We start from the raw sequence: 20540 nt of genomic DNA, 5'->3' as shown, positions 1-20540 counted from the left end.
GTCCAAAATGAGGTATTGGGTTTCAAAATCATGTACAGTGGCTTCTTACTAGATATCGAGGACCAATTCAGCATTGAATAAAATGATATTCAACATTGAAAGCTTCTTCAGCATTGAGACACCCTTCAACATTAAGCAATTTCATGTAAACAAATCATTTAATATCAAAATATTCAACATCTGCAAAACACTCGACATCAACAACCTCTAGTGCTGAATTCATAAACCGAATATTCCCAGGTGTACTCTCCTTCAAGAAGAAAAATACTGGTCATTGTCATCCTGGCATGCGTGGTACCAGCTCTTCCACAAAAACTACTAGAACGAGGTCCCAGACACTGCCTTAGCACCACAGAAGCCTCTGTCTCCAAAAAAGGTTTCCTTCTGAAACGCATAAGTTTAAAACATCTTCACACCGGACTTTAATTAGACTTAAAATATGTACACCCAGGTTACATAGTCCAAGTCTTGAACATATTATGAAACACTATAGTTTTTAATAATTAATTGAGTTTTCATCTAGAAGAGGGCACACTCCAAAGCATCATCTTTCTAACAGAATATCTCCTACCTACTTTCAAGAATGCACACTTGACGCACTCTGCTCTACCAACACGCATATTTTACCTTCAAAATCTTTACACTTCTCCTTCAGCTAGTGCTACCAGTGGATAACATCCACACCTGTCCACGCTAGAGATGCAACACTTCAGTCTAAAACAACAGTAATTGTTTAGAGTTTACAACACATTGACTGCAAAGTGCATATTGCTCTTGGTTCCAACCTTAATAGAGTCTGAAGTGGTGTTATTTTTGGCTTAAGTCTGGACTAATATAGCGACATGTCATCTTCTGAAGAAATATAGACAACCAGAGAAGGGCCTTCTCTTCTTAATAGTCGATCTTCAGTCGGCCTCTCTGATTATGGTGGCTGCTAAGAAGATGTACTCTACCACTTCTTTACCTTTCCCTCCTGATAAGGAGAGTTAAAGGCTCGGCTAAAAAAGGAGAAAGTATGCTGCCTGCCTTCAGCAACTTCTATAAAGGCCACTACAAAAACAGCTTTACTAGGCAGATTCGACAGATCCCCTGCGGGAAACAATACAGAAGTTTGCAGAGGTTCTTCCCAGAGATAATAATAGCGATTTTCAAGAAGTCCAAAACTGAGGACCTCAAGGCTATTTAATTATATCATCAGCTTTCCAGCTGATTGCTCAAGTTTAGTGTCTATGGGTACTCACATGGTTTGGCTCTAAGAAGATGAAAATACCACATCTTCCATTTTTTGGCATATATCTTATTGGTCGGTCACGCAGGTGACAAAATGCTGCTCATGAAATCTGAGCTAGAGACATTGAAAGTGGTGTGTTTGAACAGAAAGGAGGAATACTACAAGCAATATTTTAAACCACAGGAAACATGGAAAGTGATAGAAGTCACTTAGCTCTGATTTATTTAATGCATTTTAGTTTAAATGACTGACTTGTTTCCCCTAAAATTAAGTGCCTAAAATTAAGTGATAGGTTCAGCAATTTATTTTGCTTCTGGGGTTGCATTATGTCATACCACTAACATTAACTGACAGATAGCTATGCAGTTGTTAAAAAGGAACCCTCAATATGGATAAAAGGCAAACTCTGTTTTTTTTGTAGGGCGTCCCAGAATAAGAAATGGTATATCGGTCATAGATCACGCATGACCAATGCTTTTGAGTATGTGAGATACTGCACAATGTGACTTATATTTCGGAGTGCATTACAACGTTGAATGTTTTAAAAATAGAGAAGAACTTGAATGACCAATGTTGTTATGTTATGTTAATAAGATTTCTAAAGCGCACTGCTGCACCCAGAAGGGGGCTTCCCGGCCCTAGTCACAGGTAAAATGACGGCAGAGGAGGATGGCAGGCTGAGCTAAGGAGAACAACCAGGTCTTTAGTTACTTCCAAAAATGTAAATGTTTTTGAGTTTTTCTTAGAGAGGACGGCAAGGAGTTCCATAGAGTTGGGGACAGGAACACGAAAAAGAGCATACACCTATTCTGGCAATTCTGTGGTGCGGTATAGAGGCCAGATTCAAGTCTGCTGAGTGTAAGGCTCTCGTAGTGTAATAAAATTGCATCAGAGCGGCAAGTATTCCCACTCCTTGTTTATAGAGGATATTGTGGGAGATGCATAGCACTTTAAACTTAGTGCGCTTCTCAACAGTGAGCCAGTGGAGCTTGATTAGAAGATGAGAGGCCGTACAGAATTTGGGGAGGTAGAAGGAAGCCTGGCAGCAGCATTTTGAACAACCTGTATTTGGTTCAAGACTGATCTTTTGGTGCCCAGGTAGAGACTGTTGCAATAGTCAAGGCGAGAAAAGACATGACATTGAACAATCAGTTGGCGAACTTGTAGAGTCAGGAAACCCATGATGCTCTTGGACACTTGACAAAGGGGAGATGGCTCGCATGAAGCACGGTTGGTCAGTCTTCCACACCTATGCCAACTGAACTCTGCAACCCTACTTGTCGACCTTGTTACTTTTTTCATCGTGTGGGAGGATGCCTTCGAGGAAACTGTGCTGTGCCTGTCACTACTTGATGTCGGTAACTGACCCCCACCTCATCTGTCTCTGGTGTATCGAGCGCGACCATAACTCAAAGTCATGCTCGGACTGTCGGGCCATGGCTCCAAAGGCCTTGTGGGAGCGGGCTTTGAAGCTCCTTGCGGTCCGGCAGTCGACACCATCAAACAAGACTCCTTGAAGGTCCCGGTCTTGTTCGAAGAAGAGAAGGCTGCGAGATCACTCCCGGAGCCCCAAGTCCTCTTTGTCCCACTCGAGGTCATCGGGACACTCAGGGAAGAGGAAGAAGAAGAAGTCGTCCAAGTGGACTTCATCTTCGCCTCGACTGTCATCCGTCAACGAACGAGGTAAGGAGCACCGATGCTCTAGGCACGATTCTGCAGAGCCGGAGTCAGGGTCGGCTTGGCACCTACCTCCCTATCCGAGAACCCGAATGACCCTCGCTCAAATGAAAGAATATTATGAGGCCATGTGCCGCGTGTTTGAGCAGGCCCACCCCTCTGGTGAGCCCTTGGGCCCCGCGGGGTAAGAAGGCGCCCCATCGTATTTGACGCCGTCGGCTCCAGCCTCAGGGATCCAATCACGGATCTGGGACGGCGCCAGTCATGCCATCCCGACCTTCCCCAGCGTTGGACCCGAAGTCGGTGACTTTGGGGCTGCCGGTGCCCACCGGTAGTTCCAGCCCTATCCTTTTCCCCGATGACACTGATTCTGAATGGCGTTCTGTGACGCCAATTCGATTGAACCCAGGGGTTCTATGTTGTCACCTGAACATTTTGATGATGTTTAGGCTCGGGAGAGGATTGGGAGGGGTCTATGGACCCTTTAGAATATCAGGATTTTTCTGCATAGCAGATGAAGTATGGGGAACTTTGGGAGGCCAGTGGACTTGACACTTCCTCAGATACTGGCATGCTCCATCCACCAACTGTGGCTACGGAGGAGGGAGTAACTTATGCCATGATTGTCAAGAGCACTGCCGAGGTCCTCAAATGGAGTTGCCCTCTGTGCAGGTCAGGACTAATCCCGTGACCAAAGTGCTTCAGCCTGGGACTTCCACCTCTAAACCCCTTTTGCCCTTGAATGAGGCACTTATTGATGTCCTTCTAGGCACGTAGTATAAGCCTAGGACAGGGGTTCCTGTGGAAAAGACAATTACATTCTGCCATTGCCTGGCTCCGGGTGACCCAAACTTCCTCAGCCAACACCCCACCCCTGAAAGCTTGGTGGTGCAGGCTTCTACCTCCCAGGGCACGTTCCCTTCCGCCCCTCCGGATAGGAAATCCAAGAGGCTGGAATCACTTGGGAAGAAGATGTTTTCTACCCCTAGCCTGGCATTGCGGTTGGTGAATACTGCATGTTTATTGGGCCGTTTCTCCCATTCCCTTTGGGAGGCGGTTGCACAAGTGCTGTCACATGTCCCGGATGAGGGATGAGGCACGGGCTGTGCTCTCTCAGGCGTTTAAGAATGGGAGAGATGCAGCGAAATTCACCATAAAGTGTGGCCTTCACACGACTGATTTGCTGGGCAGAGCGATTTCATTGACAGTGGGCTTGCAGCGCCACGCCTGGCTTAGAACAACTGGCTTCTCGGGCGAATATCTAGGCAAACTTGATGGACATTCCGTTTGATGGGTCCGTCTTTTTGGAGAAAAGCCAGACTCGACCCTAGTGGGCATACCCGCCGCACTTAGGGCGAGAAACCAAAAGACACACAAATGATGGAAGGAATGCGGAACAAATCAAACATTCAACCCCACCCATGAGATCTGGGTTAAATCCATTGTTCTTTTGCTCACTATGCCACCCCGCTTTAGACACAGCCATATGCAAATCTGTCTTGACCTTGTTTCTCATGGGAACAATCCAGTCCGAACTGCCAAGGCAGGTCCTCCTTGGACCAGAAACAAGCATCCTGGGACCGGTTTCAGGGTATCACCCCCTCATCAGCCAGACTAGCTTAAATCCGGTGGCACAGTGAGCCCGGGACCCACGTCTAGGCATACCCCGGCTCACTTAGGGTGAGAAAGCAAAAGACACACAAATGATGGATGGAATGAGTAGCAAATCAAACTTTCACCCCCAGTCAAGTGATCTGGGAGGGATCCCAGAGGCCAAAATATTATTTTCTTTTTCGGTACCTTTGTAAAAAAAAACAAATCTGATTCATACTGTGGTGGGCCAGGCCCCAGGGGGTCACTGTATTATTTATACTTGGGAGGGGAGTGTGCAATAACCCTCCCAAAGTCGTTAAATGGCCCCAGGAACCCCATTGCCCGGGGCCTGCTACATATTTATTTGATGATGGAGGTGTGGGAACTCCCTCCCCAAGTCATGTTATGGGCCTTGGTAACTCATCCCCTGGAGCCCTCAGCAAATTTATTTGGGGAGAGGGTCATGTATCCCCCTTCCGATCCATGTTATTGTCCTGGAAACCCCATCTCCCAGGCCCACATCTTATGGGACACAATTGTTCCTTACCCTGGGGGACCCAGGATTGCTCCAGTGGGAGCAAAAAGAAAAGCTTCTGCCATCCGGATGGGAGCAAAGTGGAGAAGCCAGTGGGACTGCAGGGCCTTGGACCTCCCACAACAGCTGAAAACAGCTGAAAATGTTGTGGGTGCCCCAAGTGGGACTGGGGCATCCATGAAAAGAAAAGAATTGCTGACTCTTCTGCCGGCATTAAAAAATAATTAGAGTAAGCAGGTATAATATGAAGTGAGTGGAGAAGCCGCTCATTTCATATTCCTTCTTCCTGCCAGGAAGCACCCCATAATGCCCTAATAAGGCTTTTTATACGGGTTGTGGGCTCCTCGTGGTTCCTCTAGAAGCATCAGACACTCCACTATTTTTTTTTATGGTGTAGGGGCCTACAGGAAGTGCAGCAGCTCCCCCTAGAAACGTTGTTTTAAAATTTGCACTAAGTCTAAGCACTAAGTCTCCTGAGTCATTGAATAGGTGACCCCAGGAGATCTTACCATCACTTTCTAAAGCACTCCGAGCCTGAGCTGAAGCTGTATGCTCCTCAGCTGGAGTGGAGATCCCTTGTGGTTGGTCCTGTCAATGGAATTTGTGGCCTCCAACACTCAAACTCATGTTTGTTTGTTTTCAATAAAAACGCTTTCAAATATTTATGTGAACTATTATTATGCATTGCCATGTGTGGTAGATTATGGTTATCAGTAAAATATTGTGGTGACTTTTAGATGAAGCCAATACTTCTGCCTTTTATATTTTGGTGTTTGTACTCTTTGACAAAGCTAATAGATCTGCCTTACTTCAATTAACACCCCTTTTGTATTGTTACTTTAAGTTAGACTCAGCAGTTTCTGGCTGGCTGGAACACACCGAAGCCAGACAGAATCCACTGTCTTAGATAGGATGAATATGAGACCTTGTTAGATAACCGGAGTTTACCCTTTCGAAAACTCAGCGCAGAGTAGTCAGGCTTGTCGTCCGGGTCAAAGTGTAAAGTAATGGCACAGCACCGGCCTTGCAACACACTGAGTACACTACAAAAAGACTCCACACTGTATGTATAAAACACTGGTCTTTTTATTACACCTCATATTTAAATCAAAACGAGATACACATTGGATATATGCTTTACAGTTATATGCAATTGTCAAACTCTCCCATTAGCAGCAGAACAGCATGAACATAATTGTGCCTCTCATAGAAATTCACTTGCTTCTTATCCCCTCAGCTTCGAAAGCGACATAAACCCATGTGCATACTTTACCGAGGTGTTCACGTTCCAATTTATCCCTCCAACATCAAACTGACAGAACATATATGCAGGCTTGTTCAGATGTATTCCACTTTCCCGCTAGCATATCAGCATCAAACACTACATTCTCAAATATCGCACACCCCGTTCAGCTTGTAATGGTCAAGAAATCACAGGTTTTGACTACACCTCAAGACTCAGTCCTGCAGCCACTCAAACTACACCAGCCAACGATACACGTTGCACCCACTTGAGACATGTTGATTCGGTCGTCAGGCCCACCTAAAGTGAAGGAAGCATTTACTTGGTTTCGTCCATCCAGATTAGGCTGTCAAGGCACCCAGCGGCCTCTTCACCAGTGCGATCTCACTATCCCCCCCCCCCCCACCCTGTAGGCAAAAGACTGCGACACCGGAAGCTGGCATGCTTCCAAATTGAAGAAATGCCCCCCCCCCCCCAGGCAGAGGTTTGAGCCGCAGTTGCTCCAGGCAACCAGCTGTGGGTGCACACAAGGCACAATGAGACCACTCTGGTCCAGTCCTGATGTTACCAACAACAGAGTACATTGTGGCGCGAGTCCGGGGAGAGTGAGCCGGCGACCTCAGACTAAGGCTATGATGTCAGGCACTGTTGTCCACCCGATCCAGAGGTCGGAGACAATCCAGGCTTCTGGCTTGGGTCCCATGGACTCTGCAACGTTCCCAACACCCCTCGGACACCACATGCTACGAAGTGCAAGCTAGCAAAGGTTTCCAGTTGCAAGCTCAGGTCCCTTGGACTTGGCGACTTCCCCAGCACTCCTCAAACTCCTCACGTTACGACACCACAGGTAGGCTGCTGATCTTTACGTGCACACTCCTTTGTACAGTGTGATTACTGCATACGTCAGGACGGTCCATGTCCCAAACGACGATAACTTCCACAGGATTCCACTGCACCCTGTTTGGTCCTTACGATCGTGTACAAACGGGGAGATCCTTTCTGTCCCTGAGATCTCTTGGACAAGAAGCCAGCCAACTGGCCCTTAGGGAGAGCTTAGGGCACCGGGTCATGATAGGAGGTGATTGACTTCAGGCCAGCAACATCCAGGCAAAAATCCACCAAGTGATAGTCCCCTTCCTGGAGCACAACAAGCCCCAGGGCACCACAAGTCTGCGGATAATCCCGTTGCAGTCCCTCCTGCCCCAATGATTTCTCTTGTTGATGTCCCAGCGTTGAACCAGGGTAGAATGGTGCCAATCACAAAAGTGTCTCTAAACTCCTGAGGACAGTGCCCCAGTAGTTATACCCACAATGGCCTTCGAAGATGAGATCAGTTCAAAAGGCCGCCTTTGAAATGCATAGGCCCACTCTAAATGTAGTCCAGTCTGCCATCCTACCCGGGGAGGCTTGATCAATATCTTTAGTAGGGCAAGGATCCTGTTCCTTGGAATGAAGATGCCAAATCCACCCCCTCTTATCCATCGCAGGTAGGCCCCTCAGAGTCAGAGTTCTGCAGTTTCCCTTCAGTGCCCCTAGTATTTGGTGTGTATCAGGAAGGCACAGATGTAGCTGTCCTCCCAACAACCAGATGTGGAAAGGCCCACTTTCCCAAAATGGCATTTCCCCATTAGTAATGTCAAATCCGCTCTCACTGACAGAGAGGATTTGCCATTACTAATCCATCAATACTAAATACCATACTGCTACTTTTCTGCAAGTAGGAAATACAGCTCAATAGCCTTTCCACAGATTCCGCATATTAATCAATGCGAGAAGCATTCCTCACAGTACTGAACACACCATCCGATGTTATTCACTACTAGGGCATGTAGTGCACACATGCACATGCCCTCCCTCTTCCCTACACTGCACCCTGCACCCAGGGAGTACTGAAATGTAGGGAGAGACATGAAGAACTTTGGCAAGTAGCCTGTAAATGCCAAGTTGAGTAACAGTAACCTGCACACACAGGCCCCGCCATGGCAGACCTGTGGTACATTTGAAAAGCTACCTCGGTGGATGGCACAACCAGTAAGTACTACAGGCCCACATGAGTAGCATTTGAGGTAAATTCCCTAGGTATACATGTCTTACCACTGGACAAGGGACTTACAGCTAACTTAAATCAGCCAATCCCCAGTATGTATATGACAAGCACAGCGCTTTGCCACTGAATGGCAGTGTCAAAGAACTCAAAGTCCGAAGACTAGCACGTAGATCAGTGGAAAACCAGGAGGGGCAAAATGTCGAGGGAAAGCACGCTAAAAAGGGCCATTTCCAACACCTAAGGTTAAACAAAACCTCAGAAGTCTGCTGGAAAAAAACAAAGGTTAAAGACATGTTATAGTTAGGTGAAAATGTCAGTTAAAATATAACATTTTAAACTCTAAAAACCACTGAAATTCAGTAGTTATGGTTAAATGAAGTAACTATAACTTGCCCTCTCGCCGTTGCCTGCTTATGACCTCACCTATTACATCTGTGAACCCCCACTGAATCACTACTGGAAGCCTGGGACCCCACCCGAGCAATTCCTATGATTTGAACCTCAAACCAATACAGAAAAAAGCATATATCAAACATATACACAATTATGAAATATTGCATTTAATTTCAAAACAAACATACGGAAATCAAAATTGTAATTTCAATGAGAAAATGTAGTTTTATTTCTAAAAGGCAAAACGATATTCTAAGTTCTAGCATATATTCTAGATTCTAGCATATCACAATCTCTTTTTTGCTACTAATGCATTCTTTCTTTTTGTTAGCACGTCTGCTTCAGATGAGGCCGTCAATCGTCCATATTTGATTTTTTTTTACAGTACTTGTGCTGCACCTAGGAATCAAGATGAGGATACCAACTTTATTTTTAGCTTCCAATTTCAAATTCCTTCACATTTACAGAGCGTTAAAAACTTTCGAATTTTTTATTTAGCTTTGTATATTTATATACTTTAATAATCTGCTCATATTATTTCATTTTCTTAATAGTCGGGAACCCCCTGAGTAGGTGTCATGTACCCCTAGGAGTCAGCGGACCACAGGTTAAGAACCCCTGTTCTATGACATCATTGATAACATTGCTAATGACATCTGAAATTACATCATTGATAACACTGAGCATGGCGAGGGGGCCAGTTATAGTTACTTCAGTTAACTATAACTGGTGAATTTCAGTGGTTTTTAGGGTTTAAAATATTATGTTTTGTCTGACATTTTCACATGCTATTATTGTCACTTTAACCTTTGTATGTTTTAGTTAATATATGTTGAAATGAAATGAAAACGCAATTTATACCCCACACTAATTCCCAAACGTGTCTAGGAGCCTTGAAAAACTGTTAAAGTTATGATACAACACCAAATAAAACTCTGAATATGGCCAGTTACAATTAGCTACACGTGCCATAATTCATGATCTTGCCATGCACTGGTTATGACCTCATTCATGACATCTCTGATGACATCTCATATTTTATTAATGACATCAGTGATTACAATTTAAATTACATCACTCCGCAGTGCTCTGCTGCCTTTTGGCTAGGTTTGTGATACCACATACATACACACATCAATGATGAGATCCCATCTGGCAACAACAATTACATCATCAATTACATCACTGTTATTGATGATGCAATTGTGGGATGCTGAGCATGTACAAGTCAAGTAACATCAGGAAATAATTAAAGAACATGCTGTGTTCGTCTTAGAAAAACAAAATAACCCACCATTCTATATACAATGAATATGGGGGAGCAGTGTTGACGTATTAGACCATCTTTGAAGAGCATAGTGCTGGTTAAATATACTAAGCACAAAGAGACTCTGTGTACTCGGGATAGAGCAAGATGGCCAGTGCCAACTAATGTTGTGTGTACTTAGTAACGGGGTTAACAGGTGACACATAGAGTGTGACTGAATGACATACTATATGTTCAAAATGCAGAAATGTAGTCTGACCAAAAGATGCAGGGAGATCGTCAAAATGATTAGTATATGTTTAAGCTTCATATTTATTGTGCAGCAGGTAGAGGCGCAGATTGTCTTTAGACATATAATGTTGTTAGTCTGCTCTGTTAAATGTGTCTTAAACATTATAGAACCACATTCATCTATAGAACCACATACCGTATGTCACTGTAGACTTCGCCTGATCATAAAATGTGACAAAAATGGCACATTAGGTATAATACCAGGAGATAGAGTAGTCAGCATGTAGAGGGACCCGGATGTGACGTGGGGAGTATGGAATGCTAACTGTGGCAGGAGGTGACGTCTACTCGCTGCTCCGAGCCTTTGAATCAGGAAGAGATGTAAGTGACGACTACTGTCTAAGAAGCTAATCCTATAGTGTGACTGATGGGCTCAGGTGACAGTCTTAGGCCACACAGTATGAACGTTAGCAGTATGGTTTGCACATATGGTAGTACTGTTGTGTAGTTCCTAAAAATACATAGGATCTGTGCGTTTGTTGGACAACATAAACTAAGGGATTGGTGTCTAGACTGATTCCGGACACCCCCACGGTATATGTCTGCATATAGGCCAGCTAGCTCACAGTGCCACTATAAGCCCCCTAACCTTACCAAGGAGCAAATCGTTTTTGGAACCATTGAACATGACAACCCTTGATCCTTCAGGGATCGTGGAAACAGTACAGTACTTTTTGCTCAGTCAATCGTGCTCACTCAGTCTCAGAGACATACACAAAATAAACATTGGGGACGTTTTCAATAAGCATTTATTAAACCAGTGTCATTCGAGTATAAAACATATGTGTTGCAACAATCAATAGACAGAAGCTAACATAAGAGATTACAAGCACCAACAGAGTAAATAGAAGGTGGAATTCTCCTATGGTGCTAAAACAGCAAATATATGCAGGCATATATACATGACAGTAATCAAGCGTACTCCTACTATGCGGATCCTATCTAAGGGGCCAATTATGATGTCAGTCGGAAAGCATTCTGACCGAATCTGTCTTGGAATGGTTTCTGACCTAATAGGATTCGGGGAGTCCAACTGACCGATTACGATGCTTACAAATACGAATCGGTCGGACCCCCATTGACTTCAATGGGAGCCTGTGTTCCGACTGAATACACAGGCTCCCATTGAAGAAAATGGTGGCTGGGAAAAAACGTGCACCCTGTGGCGGGCACCCCTTGGTGCCTGCCACACTGTGCATGGTTGGAAATGGGGTCTCTTGGGTACCCCCAGGGGCCCCATTCGAAGGCGCAGGGTGAATGGGGGCCTGCTACAGGCCCCCAAAGTCAGATTACGACAGCCGATCTGTGTTGGAACAACCGATTTGGAAAGGCTGTCCGAATCCGACATCGTAACTGCTCAGTCGGAAACGCAGTCCGTAGACCTGTACGAGTCGGCTCCGATCCAGTTATGTGCCTGCACCAAAGCAAAAGAGCTCGAACATTCCCTTTCATCTGCAGCACAGGCATTACCTCGAGAAATCAGAGTTAGTGCATTTGCTGCTGACAGGAGATCTCGGACACTTGAGGAGGCAATTACTAAATCCAGTTGGCCGCACACTGCTCGTCACACCAGCATGTTACCCCAAGGAACTCTGGTCATTGTAGTGGCGACGGCGAGTACGCCTATGCCACAGTGTTGAAAAAAAGTGTATGTGTCGCATTAGCCATCCCTGGACACGTGTTTCGAGGTAGTTGCCTCTCGTCAGCAGGGAGCAGGTAAGTGTAAAGGGGTGCCGCGTGGACTGCCAGTAACATAAAAACAGGTAGAGTACCTCTCATGGCGCGCAGGTGCTGGTCCAGAGCTCGTCAGCCCGGATGGCTCAAGGGAGCCTTTATATAACAAATCCAGTTGGCCGCACACTGCTCGTCACACCAGCATGTTACCCCAAGGAACTCTGGTCATTGTAGTGGCGACGGCGAGTACGCCTATGCCACAGTGTTGAAAAAAAGTGTATGTGTCGCATTAGCCATCCCTGGACACGTGTTTCGAGGTAGTTGCCTCTCGTCAGCAGGGAGCAGGTAAGTGTAAAGGGGTGCCGCGTGGACTGCCAGTAACGTAAAAACAGGTAGAGTACCTCTCATGGCGCGCAGGTGCTGGTCCAGAGCTCGTCGGCCCGAATGGCTCAAGGGAGCCTTTATAAAACAAATCCAGTTGGCCGCACACTGCTCGTCACACCAGCATGTTACCCCAAGGAACTCTGGTCATTGTAGTGGCGACGGCGAGTACGCCTATGCCACAGTGTTGAAAAAAAGTGTATGTGTCGCATTAGCCATCCCTGGACACGTGTTTCGAGGTAGTTGCCTCTCGTCAGCAGGGAGCAGGTAAGTGTAAAGGGGTGCCGCGTGGACTGCCAGTAACGTAAAAACAGGTAGAGTACCTCTCATGGCGCGCAGGTGCTGGTCCAGAGCTCGTCAGGAGGCAATTACTACCCTGTATTCCCAAGCTCTACTGCCTGAGCCCAAACTCATTAGTAGTGTTTTATACCCATAATTTCACATGGGAATTTCGTGTTTTAAACATAATGATAATAAACTACGAACAGAAAAACGAATTTAAAACTTTATAGTTTACATGTATATACCCATATGCGACTGCAGGCTATCCTGCAGTGGTTCGTTATCTTCCGTCTTGAAATAAACGGACACATGCATTACAATCCCGCTGCTGTGCTTTTTACATTCATAATTGTGTGGCATACAATGAATAAACAAGCATTGGCATAGCCCACAGATCTGGTCTTGGCAAGCTAGAGTGATGGTTATTTTTTATTGTAAGCATATGCCAGAAAAATAAAAAAGGAAAGCATAGCAATATGCCCTCACCTAAACGTGGCTGCTTTTTTTACCTGCAATAAAAATGTTACTTTTATTAAAAAACATTCACCACTGCACTGTTTTATTAGGAATGTTTTTAAACTTAAAGTCTTTCACGTGCACTCTACATTTTATTTTATTTGTGTAGTAGAAAAGAATGAATCACCTTCTAAACAAGCATTCAAGCTGCCGGCACCTGCAAGGTCACAAAATCGTCCTTGAACACCTTAGAACATAAGGTTTAAAAACCAGTGCAGGCAAAATAAACATTCGGTATTTTAATGTAATATGAATAAAAACAAAATAAAAATGTAAACTTTGAACCAGCTGTGCATGGAAAAGAAAAGTATTATTTAGGTGGCTGCGAACAATTTGCACGGGCTTCTTATGCAGTCATTCGAAGCGAGCGAGCCAGTTGGGACAGTGGGCAGAGTGCTCTGCCCCACTGCCCTATGCAGTGATGAAGGGAAGCACAATGTGAACAACAATTTAGCAGACCAGTGGAGCCCGCGGCCCAAAAGCCCCGCTAGCGGTGTGTGTATATAGCCTGAATGGTGTTAGGGAAAAGCAGTCGTGTGTTTCAAAGCCAGACATATAAAACGCCCCTATCTTATATCACCTGGGGTGATATAACGCGGCATTCACTGAGCCGCTCTTTAGATTCAAAAATGATCATTCTGATGCCGTATCCATTGAGGGCGACACATGAACGCTTATATATTCGACCAGCACCAATGATCTCAGCACCAAGTCCGTAGTTCGTTGTGTTTCCTTTGCACTTTTTAGCTTTCACGCCTGACGTCGGATGTTGCAGTCTGGCAGGACGAGTCTCGGGGACACACTGCAGAGCTGCAGCGCTCGGGCTCTCGGGTCTGAAACATTCCCACCAGGGTCCCTTCTCGCCGCAGAAACTTCCCTCGCTGGCCTGGGGCCTGACTGGGTTACACAGAGCAACCTGAAACTGAGACGCAGGGTCGGTGGGTGTCTGGCCATCAGTGCGCCTCGCTTGCATCCATCCTCGGCCCTTGGGTGCGTCTATTCATCTCTGCACATACATAAAGATGATATTTGTAAAGAGTTGCCCTGGAGTTGCCGGTTATTCGATGGATTTCCTGTCATGACCCCTAAACTCGGGTTTACCCCTGCAGGTCCTATTGGTTTTTAGGGGCAAGAGCGTGTGCGGGTGCTGGGGCAGGGTGCGTGTAAGCCTGCAGCCGGGCCGCCATTGGTTACCTGCCCTGGGGGGTCGGTCTGCAGGCCCAACCCCCAGACCTGTCACCGCAGCCCTCTCCTCAGCCCTAACGCTCCTGCCTTCAATACCCCAGTCCGCTACCTCCAATCACGTTCCTCTGCAGGCTCCTTAAATATGCAGGAGGCGCGTCACCCCCTCTGAAGGGGGACCCTATAGAGCGCCGATATATATGTACGAATTTACCACAGGCGGGGAAACTTCAGCAAACGCAGACTCGCAGAGTTCCGAGGGGTCACGGAGCCGGACTCGTTCCCGCCTTGGTGAGTCGGGCATCCCTTTCTGGGTCACGTTTCTCCTCCTGTCTCTCTCTGCCCCTATGATTCTCTCTCTGTTCGCCCTCTGTATCCTTTCCTTTGTCTTCCTTATATATATAATGTATTCGATCAATAGCATGATCATTTACATCAACAAAATCACAAACAATACAATGTCTTCCTTACTCTTGGTCTCCGTTTCTTTAACTCGGACCTCACCTCTGCGTCTTCTTTCCTCGCACCTCTCTATCTCTGTGTAAGTATTTGCTGGCTCTGACCTGTCCCTCTGTCTCCGTAACTTCTCTCTCTGTGCCTCGCCCTCTCACTTCTCTGGGTGGCTGCTCTCTCTCTCTATGCATCCTTTCTCTGCAGCCCCTGTGAGAGCAGCGCCCCTTCCGCGGTGTACCTGTGCTGGGAGGTGACGCAGCCCCTCTCGGTAAACATACTTAGACAATACAACACATCCGAGGCGGGGACTGCGTTCCGCCTCACGCGCAGACTGTCACTAGGACCGACTGACACTCGTAAAGTTTATAGGAACTTTTTTTTTTTTTTTAAACCTGTTGCTGCTGGCTGTGCATTGTGCACGTATTCCAACCAAACCCATGCGGTACATTAATATGTACCTCTGACATTATTGAAATTTTTAATATCCTCTCTGAGAGCCGAGTGAAACCGCACTATGCTCCAGATTAACACATGCACATGCGTTAGTTGCCCTGGGTAAATCTCACACACGTATTCGCTGAGTAGAGTTTGAAAGAACACATTGAATTCAAACAACTCTGAGATTCGTACAACATGAAATGTGAAGCGAACAGGGCGGTATCCTAAAATACCAATCTCTGCTCGTTTCACTATTTCTCACCAAGTCTGCATGCACGTGCAGTGCATTATTGTGCACCGAAGCTCTTCAGCGGGCGCAAATCAGCTTTGTAAACGCACAAGATCGCAGGTCTCCTCAGCTCCGGTGTTTTCGGGGTCGAGTAGTCCGCTTTGATGAATGCACAGTTTCTAAGAGTGCGCTTCTGTGCAGCTACCCGGCGCCTGGAGCAGTGTGCAGAACTTCCAGGCGGCCGCTTTCCTGAAGCAGTCACGGCAGAGATGTGCCCTTTCGGGGGCTTGTTTCGGGGGCTCACTCCGTTGGTTTATTTACGCTGTTCTTCGTCCTTTTCTCTGCAGAGATCCGATACCTGTGATGCTGGCTGGACGTCTCCAGGACCTCAGACCCCCGTTAAGCAGCTGCGGGCGTCTTGCGTGAGGGTCTCCACTGTAAACACGCACCTGGCAGCGCAGCCACTGATACCACCTGACAGAGGAGCTGCTGATGCCCAGTACAGGTCCTCCATCTGGCAGAGGACTCATTGATGCCCATTCGGAGCCCTTCGCCCATTGCATCCTGTGAGCGGCTACTCGTCTAGCAGAAGTACCAAAGGTGCCCTGTCCGCGCCACTCACCTGACAGAGCTGCACCGGTTTCCCGCCAGAGCCCTTCACCTGAGAGAAGAGACATTGCCTCAAGTGCAGGACCCGTCGTCTCGCACGTGACCCCTTCCAGTGTCAACGGGACGACTGCCCAAGAAAAGCCTCTCCTCGGCCATAAAGTAACTGTTCGCAGTCTAGGCTCTTCAGCTGAGAGTGGGGCCAGGGGTTCGTGTCCTGTGCCAGGGTTCCGTGCCTCCAGCCTGACCCTTCCCCCGGTAGAAGACTCCCTCCCCTGGCAGCTCCCCCAACATGTTTCTCCTCGAGATCAGCTACTTGTCCCTGTTTGAAGGCGCTGCCACCTCAGTGCTTTCGCTGCTGCTGCTCCTGGCCCTGTCCCGCCAGCTCTGGGTGCTGAGGTGGAGCAGGACCAGGGACAGGGAGTGTCCCCTGCCCCTCCCCAGGGGGTCCATGGGCTGGCCCTTCTTCGGGGAGACCCTACACTGGCTCGTACAGGTAAGGACGCCTGCAAGAACGGCATGTCTGGCATGAAGTCATTTCTGTTGTCTAACGGCTCTGGTTAAAATTGTTTGTGTATTTAGTAAGTGTGGTTGTAAAGCGCTGCGTGTGGCCTCGCGGTTACTTCAGAGAGCTTTGGGTGGACACGGAGCATACCGTGAGGTGTCAGTGCAACATACAGACTTAAAGGGGGGTTACTGCCCCCCTTCATCTTAAGCGTCCGAGTTCTGATAAGTTAACATGTTGAGATGGTATCTGTAAATTGCAACTTTCTACGATTTACCTGAAGCGTTTGATAACGTGGCTCGCATAGTAAATTCTTCTTGCACGTATATACCTATGCCATTTCGAATGGTGTGGCTCGTCTTGTGTGTAATTAGTCGTAGGCGCAGGGGTGTACTATGTATCGTAGAGCATTTACCGCTGCAAACGTGTAAGGTTCGAAAGTGTCTAAATGCAATATTGCCTGTCTCATGTAGTGTGAATTACCGCCTGCCCCACACTTATATGTCGTGTACAGCAGGGACCTGGGTGGCATGGAACAACCCCTTTGTCCGACAAGTGCCCCAGGGACGTGGTGGGGTGGTCCCTGAAGATCCTCGCATGCCACCCATAGCAGTTCCTCCAGCGAGTGTAAAAAAGCCCTGTCAGTCTCACACATGCCTAGGGTGGGCTTCTGGAGGTGTCCTGTGCCCCACATGCCAGGCGACTGCACAGAATGCCCTCTTTATCCTACACACGCCAGGATGGTCGTCGGGAGGGACATTTTGCGCTGTTCATTCCCCGTGGGTGCCTGGGAGGCTTTTTAGCAGCACACGTGCCCCGACTAACTGCCTGGAATACTATTTTGCACTGCACTTATCTTGGATGGGCGTTCGGGGACATTCTATGGACATTCTTTGCCCTGCACGTGCTCCGGGTGAGTGTTGGAAGACTCCACATGCCCCCTATAGCAGCGCTCCGAGTGGGAGCTTGCAAGCCTCTGTAAACCCACACACATGCCCCGGCTGAGCGTCTAGAAATGTCCTGTGCTCAGCTTACACTAGCGCCCAGAAGCCTCTGTAGCCCCACACATGCCCCGGCTGAGCGTCTAGAAATGTCCTGTGCTCAGCGTACGCCAGCGCCCAAAAGCCTCTGTAGCCCCACACATGTCCCGGCTGACCGTCTAGAGATGTCCTATGTCCGTGCACGCTAGCGCACAGCAGCCTTGTAGCCCCACACATGTCCCGGCGGAGTGTCTAGAGATGTCCTATGCTCAGCGCACGCTAGCGCACAAAAGCCACTGTAGCCCCACACATGCCCCGGCTGAGCGTCTAGAGATGTCCTGTGCTCAGCGCACCTAGCGCACAAAAGCCACTGTAGCCCCACACATGCCCAGGCTGAGCGTCTTGAGATGTCCTGTGCTCAGCGCACGCTAGCGCACAAAAGCCACTGTAGCCCCACACATGCCCCGGCTGAGCGTCTAGAAATGTCCTGTGCTCAGCGTACGCTAGCGCCCAAAAGCCTCTGCAGCCCCACAAATGCCCCGGCTGAGCGTCTAGAGATGTCCTGTGCTCAGCGCACGCTAGCGCACAAAAGCCACTGTAGCCCCACACATGCCCCGGCTGAGCGTCTAGAGATGTCCTATGTCCGCGCACGCTAGCGCACAGCAGCCTTGTAGCCCCACACATGTCCCGGCAGAGTGTCTAGAGATGTCCTATGCTCAGCGCACGCTAGCGCACAAAAGCCACTGTAGCCCCACACATGCCCCGGCTGAGCGTCTAGAGATGTCCTATGTCAGCGCACGCTAGCGCACAGCAGCCTCGGTAGCCCCACACATGTCCCGGCGGAGTGTCTAGAGATGTCCTTTGCTCAGCGCACGCTAGCGCCCAGAAGCATCACCGTGTTTGTCTTCTGCAGGGCTCGGATTTCCACAGCTCCCGGAGAGCGAAGTTCGGCAACGTGTTCAAGACCCACCTGCTGGGGAAGCCCGTGATCCGGGTGACGGGGGCGGAGAACGTGCGCAGGCTGCTGCTGGGGGAGCACTCCCTGGTGAGCAGCCAGTGGCCGCAGAGCACCCAGATCATCCTGGGCCCGCACACCCTGGTCAACTGTGTGGGAGAGGAGCACCGGCAGCGGAGGAAGGTGAGCGGCGCGGGGAACCGCGCGTGGCAGAGGCGCCCACAGAACGGTGGTGTCTGCGTGTGCGTGTGTGTGGGGGGGGGGGGGGGGGGGGGGGAGACACAGACAGGGTCCCAGACACCTTGAACGGAAAAGGACAGCGGAGTCGGATTACTGTGGTGACCAAGAAGTGTGTACAGCGATGTGTGATAGGGGACCGGGGCCCAGAGCCTTGTGGGAAACTCCCAGTGCTAGGGAGAGGGTGGTGTGGTGCAGTGGGGTCTGTCACAGTCCAGGAGATAGGGTGCGGCGGTGGGAGGGTCCTGTAAATTCCGGAGGAGGCTCTAGAATTTGGGGCGAGGGGTCCCATGATTACGGTTGGTTTCGGGACCCTACAGAGTGACTCCACGAAGTCCCTGGTGGGAGTCAGCGGGGGCCTCCGAGGGATGGGCTGGCTTTAGAGAAGAGGATAGGACAACTCGGCAGGGGGTCCCAGTCCCAGGTGATCCTACATTCAGACTGCAGACCACGTCTGCCAAGTGAAGGCTCCAGAGAGGTCAGTTCACGGAGAGTCTGAGAGAGAGTCCTTCACGGGGGTGACACCACACCTAGCCCAAGCTCGTGCTTTCCAGCTTCATTTGACACCTAAAATACCACAACTGGGATGTCTTAAGCACACACCGGACAGGTGTCGTGATTGATGCTGGCAGCCGGTCCACGTGAGTTCAGAGCACACCCCGCATCGCACCCTTGACTCAGGTAGGGTCCCTTTCCGGACGGGGCGAGACGGACCCGAGTTGCTGCGGCACTGGAGCTCCCCGGGATTGGGGAGGCCCCCCGGGAATGCTGCCGGCCTAACAGCCCGCACTCCAGCTCGCTCCGCGCGCGCCTGGCTAGCTGCAGGCTTCCTCGATCCGCGCTCTGTCTTTTCTCCACCTCCTCGCCTGACATCCTGTGTCTGCTCACTCAGCCCCCACTCTCTCATCGTTTATCTCCCGCCTTTCTCCGTGTGTGACTCTCCCTCCATCCTCTCTTTTTGTTTAGTTCCCTTTATGTACTATACAAGAGAGGGCGCCTCCCTAAATGGACTCATGCTAGTCCTATTCCCACACTGGTGAAGGGAAATAAACAATATTTTTGAAAGAACTCTCATCCACACTTCAATGGGCAGAGAAGAGCTGGCTAAAACATGATGACCAGTGGATGTAGGGCTATAGAACGCCCCAAATACATCCTGCTTTGTTTTTAAATTGCCAAAGGTGTGCCAAAATTAAAGGCAATAGGGGACCACCTCTAGGCGTTTTTACCCCTTATCTAGATCTCCCAAGAGTGTAAAAAAAAAGTTTAATATTAAAGTGCCTCTTCTCAAAGTGGGTTTGAGCCTGCCTGGGAATTCTAGAGGTACCGGGAAGGACTCCATGATAAGAATGCCACACAGAAGTGTGGATGAGAGTCCTTTAAAAATAAGGTTTATTTCCCTTCACCTGTCTGGAAATGGGACTAACAAGAGTCCAATTTGAGAGGCGTCCTCTCTGTTACAGTACATGTTCCAGGGGAGGATGAGGTGAACTTCCAAAACCTTCTCCCACCCTCGTTAGAAAGTAGTGTGAATTCCCTCAGTAGCCTCATTTAACACTTCCCTGCCTCGTTATCTAACTCTCACACTCACCTTTTTTCACACTCCCCAACTCACTCCTCCAGTGATTCATTGCTGTCCTCTGCTGACTCTCTCATCAACAGTCTCTGCTCGCTCTTCAGCTGACTCTCCCGTCGCTCTACATCTAAGCGGCCTTTAGATTGTCCCCTGACTCTCCCTTGACTCCTTACCTAACTCCCTCTGTCTTCTCATCTATCTCTACCCTTTCTCCTTATATAACTCCCGTCTCCTCAGTTAACTCTCCAG

General features: G+C 48.5%; 1 protein-coding gene across 2 annotated transcripts in view; it reads left to right on the top strand.

Annotated features, from left to right (window-relative positions):
• CYP26C1 (cytochrome P450 family 26 subfamily C member 1) overlaps positions 1-20540 on the top strand; it is a 141528-nt gene that overhangs the window by 16443 nt on the left and 104545 nt on the right. The window contains exons 1-3 of one of the 2 annotated variants that reach the window (XM_085606133.1): positions 14108-14603; positions 15780-16534; positions 18437-18661. In XM_085606133.1, coding sequence (XP_085462259.1) covers positions 16331-16534; positions 18437-18661 — 429 coding nt within the window. In that variant the 5' untranslated portion in view covers positions 14108-14603; positions 15780-16330. Of the gene's footprint in view, positions 1-14107; positions 14604-15779; positions 16535-18436; positions 18662-20540 lie in introns of those variants that run through there. The other variant, XM_085606134.1, reaches the window with a different exon arrangement.

Source organism: Triturus cristatus, chromosome 1_2 (assembly GCF_964204655.1).
Source record: "Triturus cristatus chromosome 1_2, aTriCri1.1, whole genome shotgun sequence".
Lineage (NCBI taxonomy): Eukaryota > Metazoa > Chordata > Amphibia > Caudata > Salamandridae > Triturus > Triturus cristatus.
Note: the sequence above shows the minus strand (reverse complement) of the source record. Positions and strands in the feature narration are given on the sequence as shown.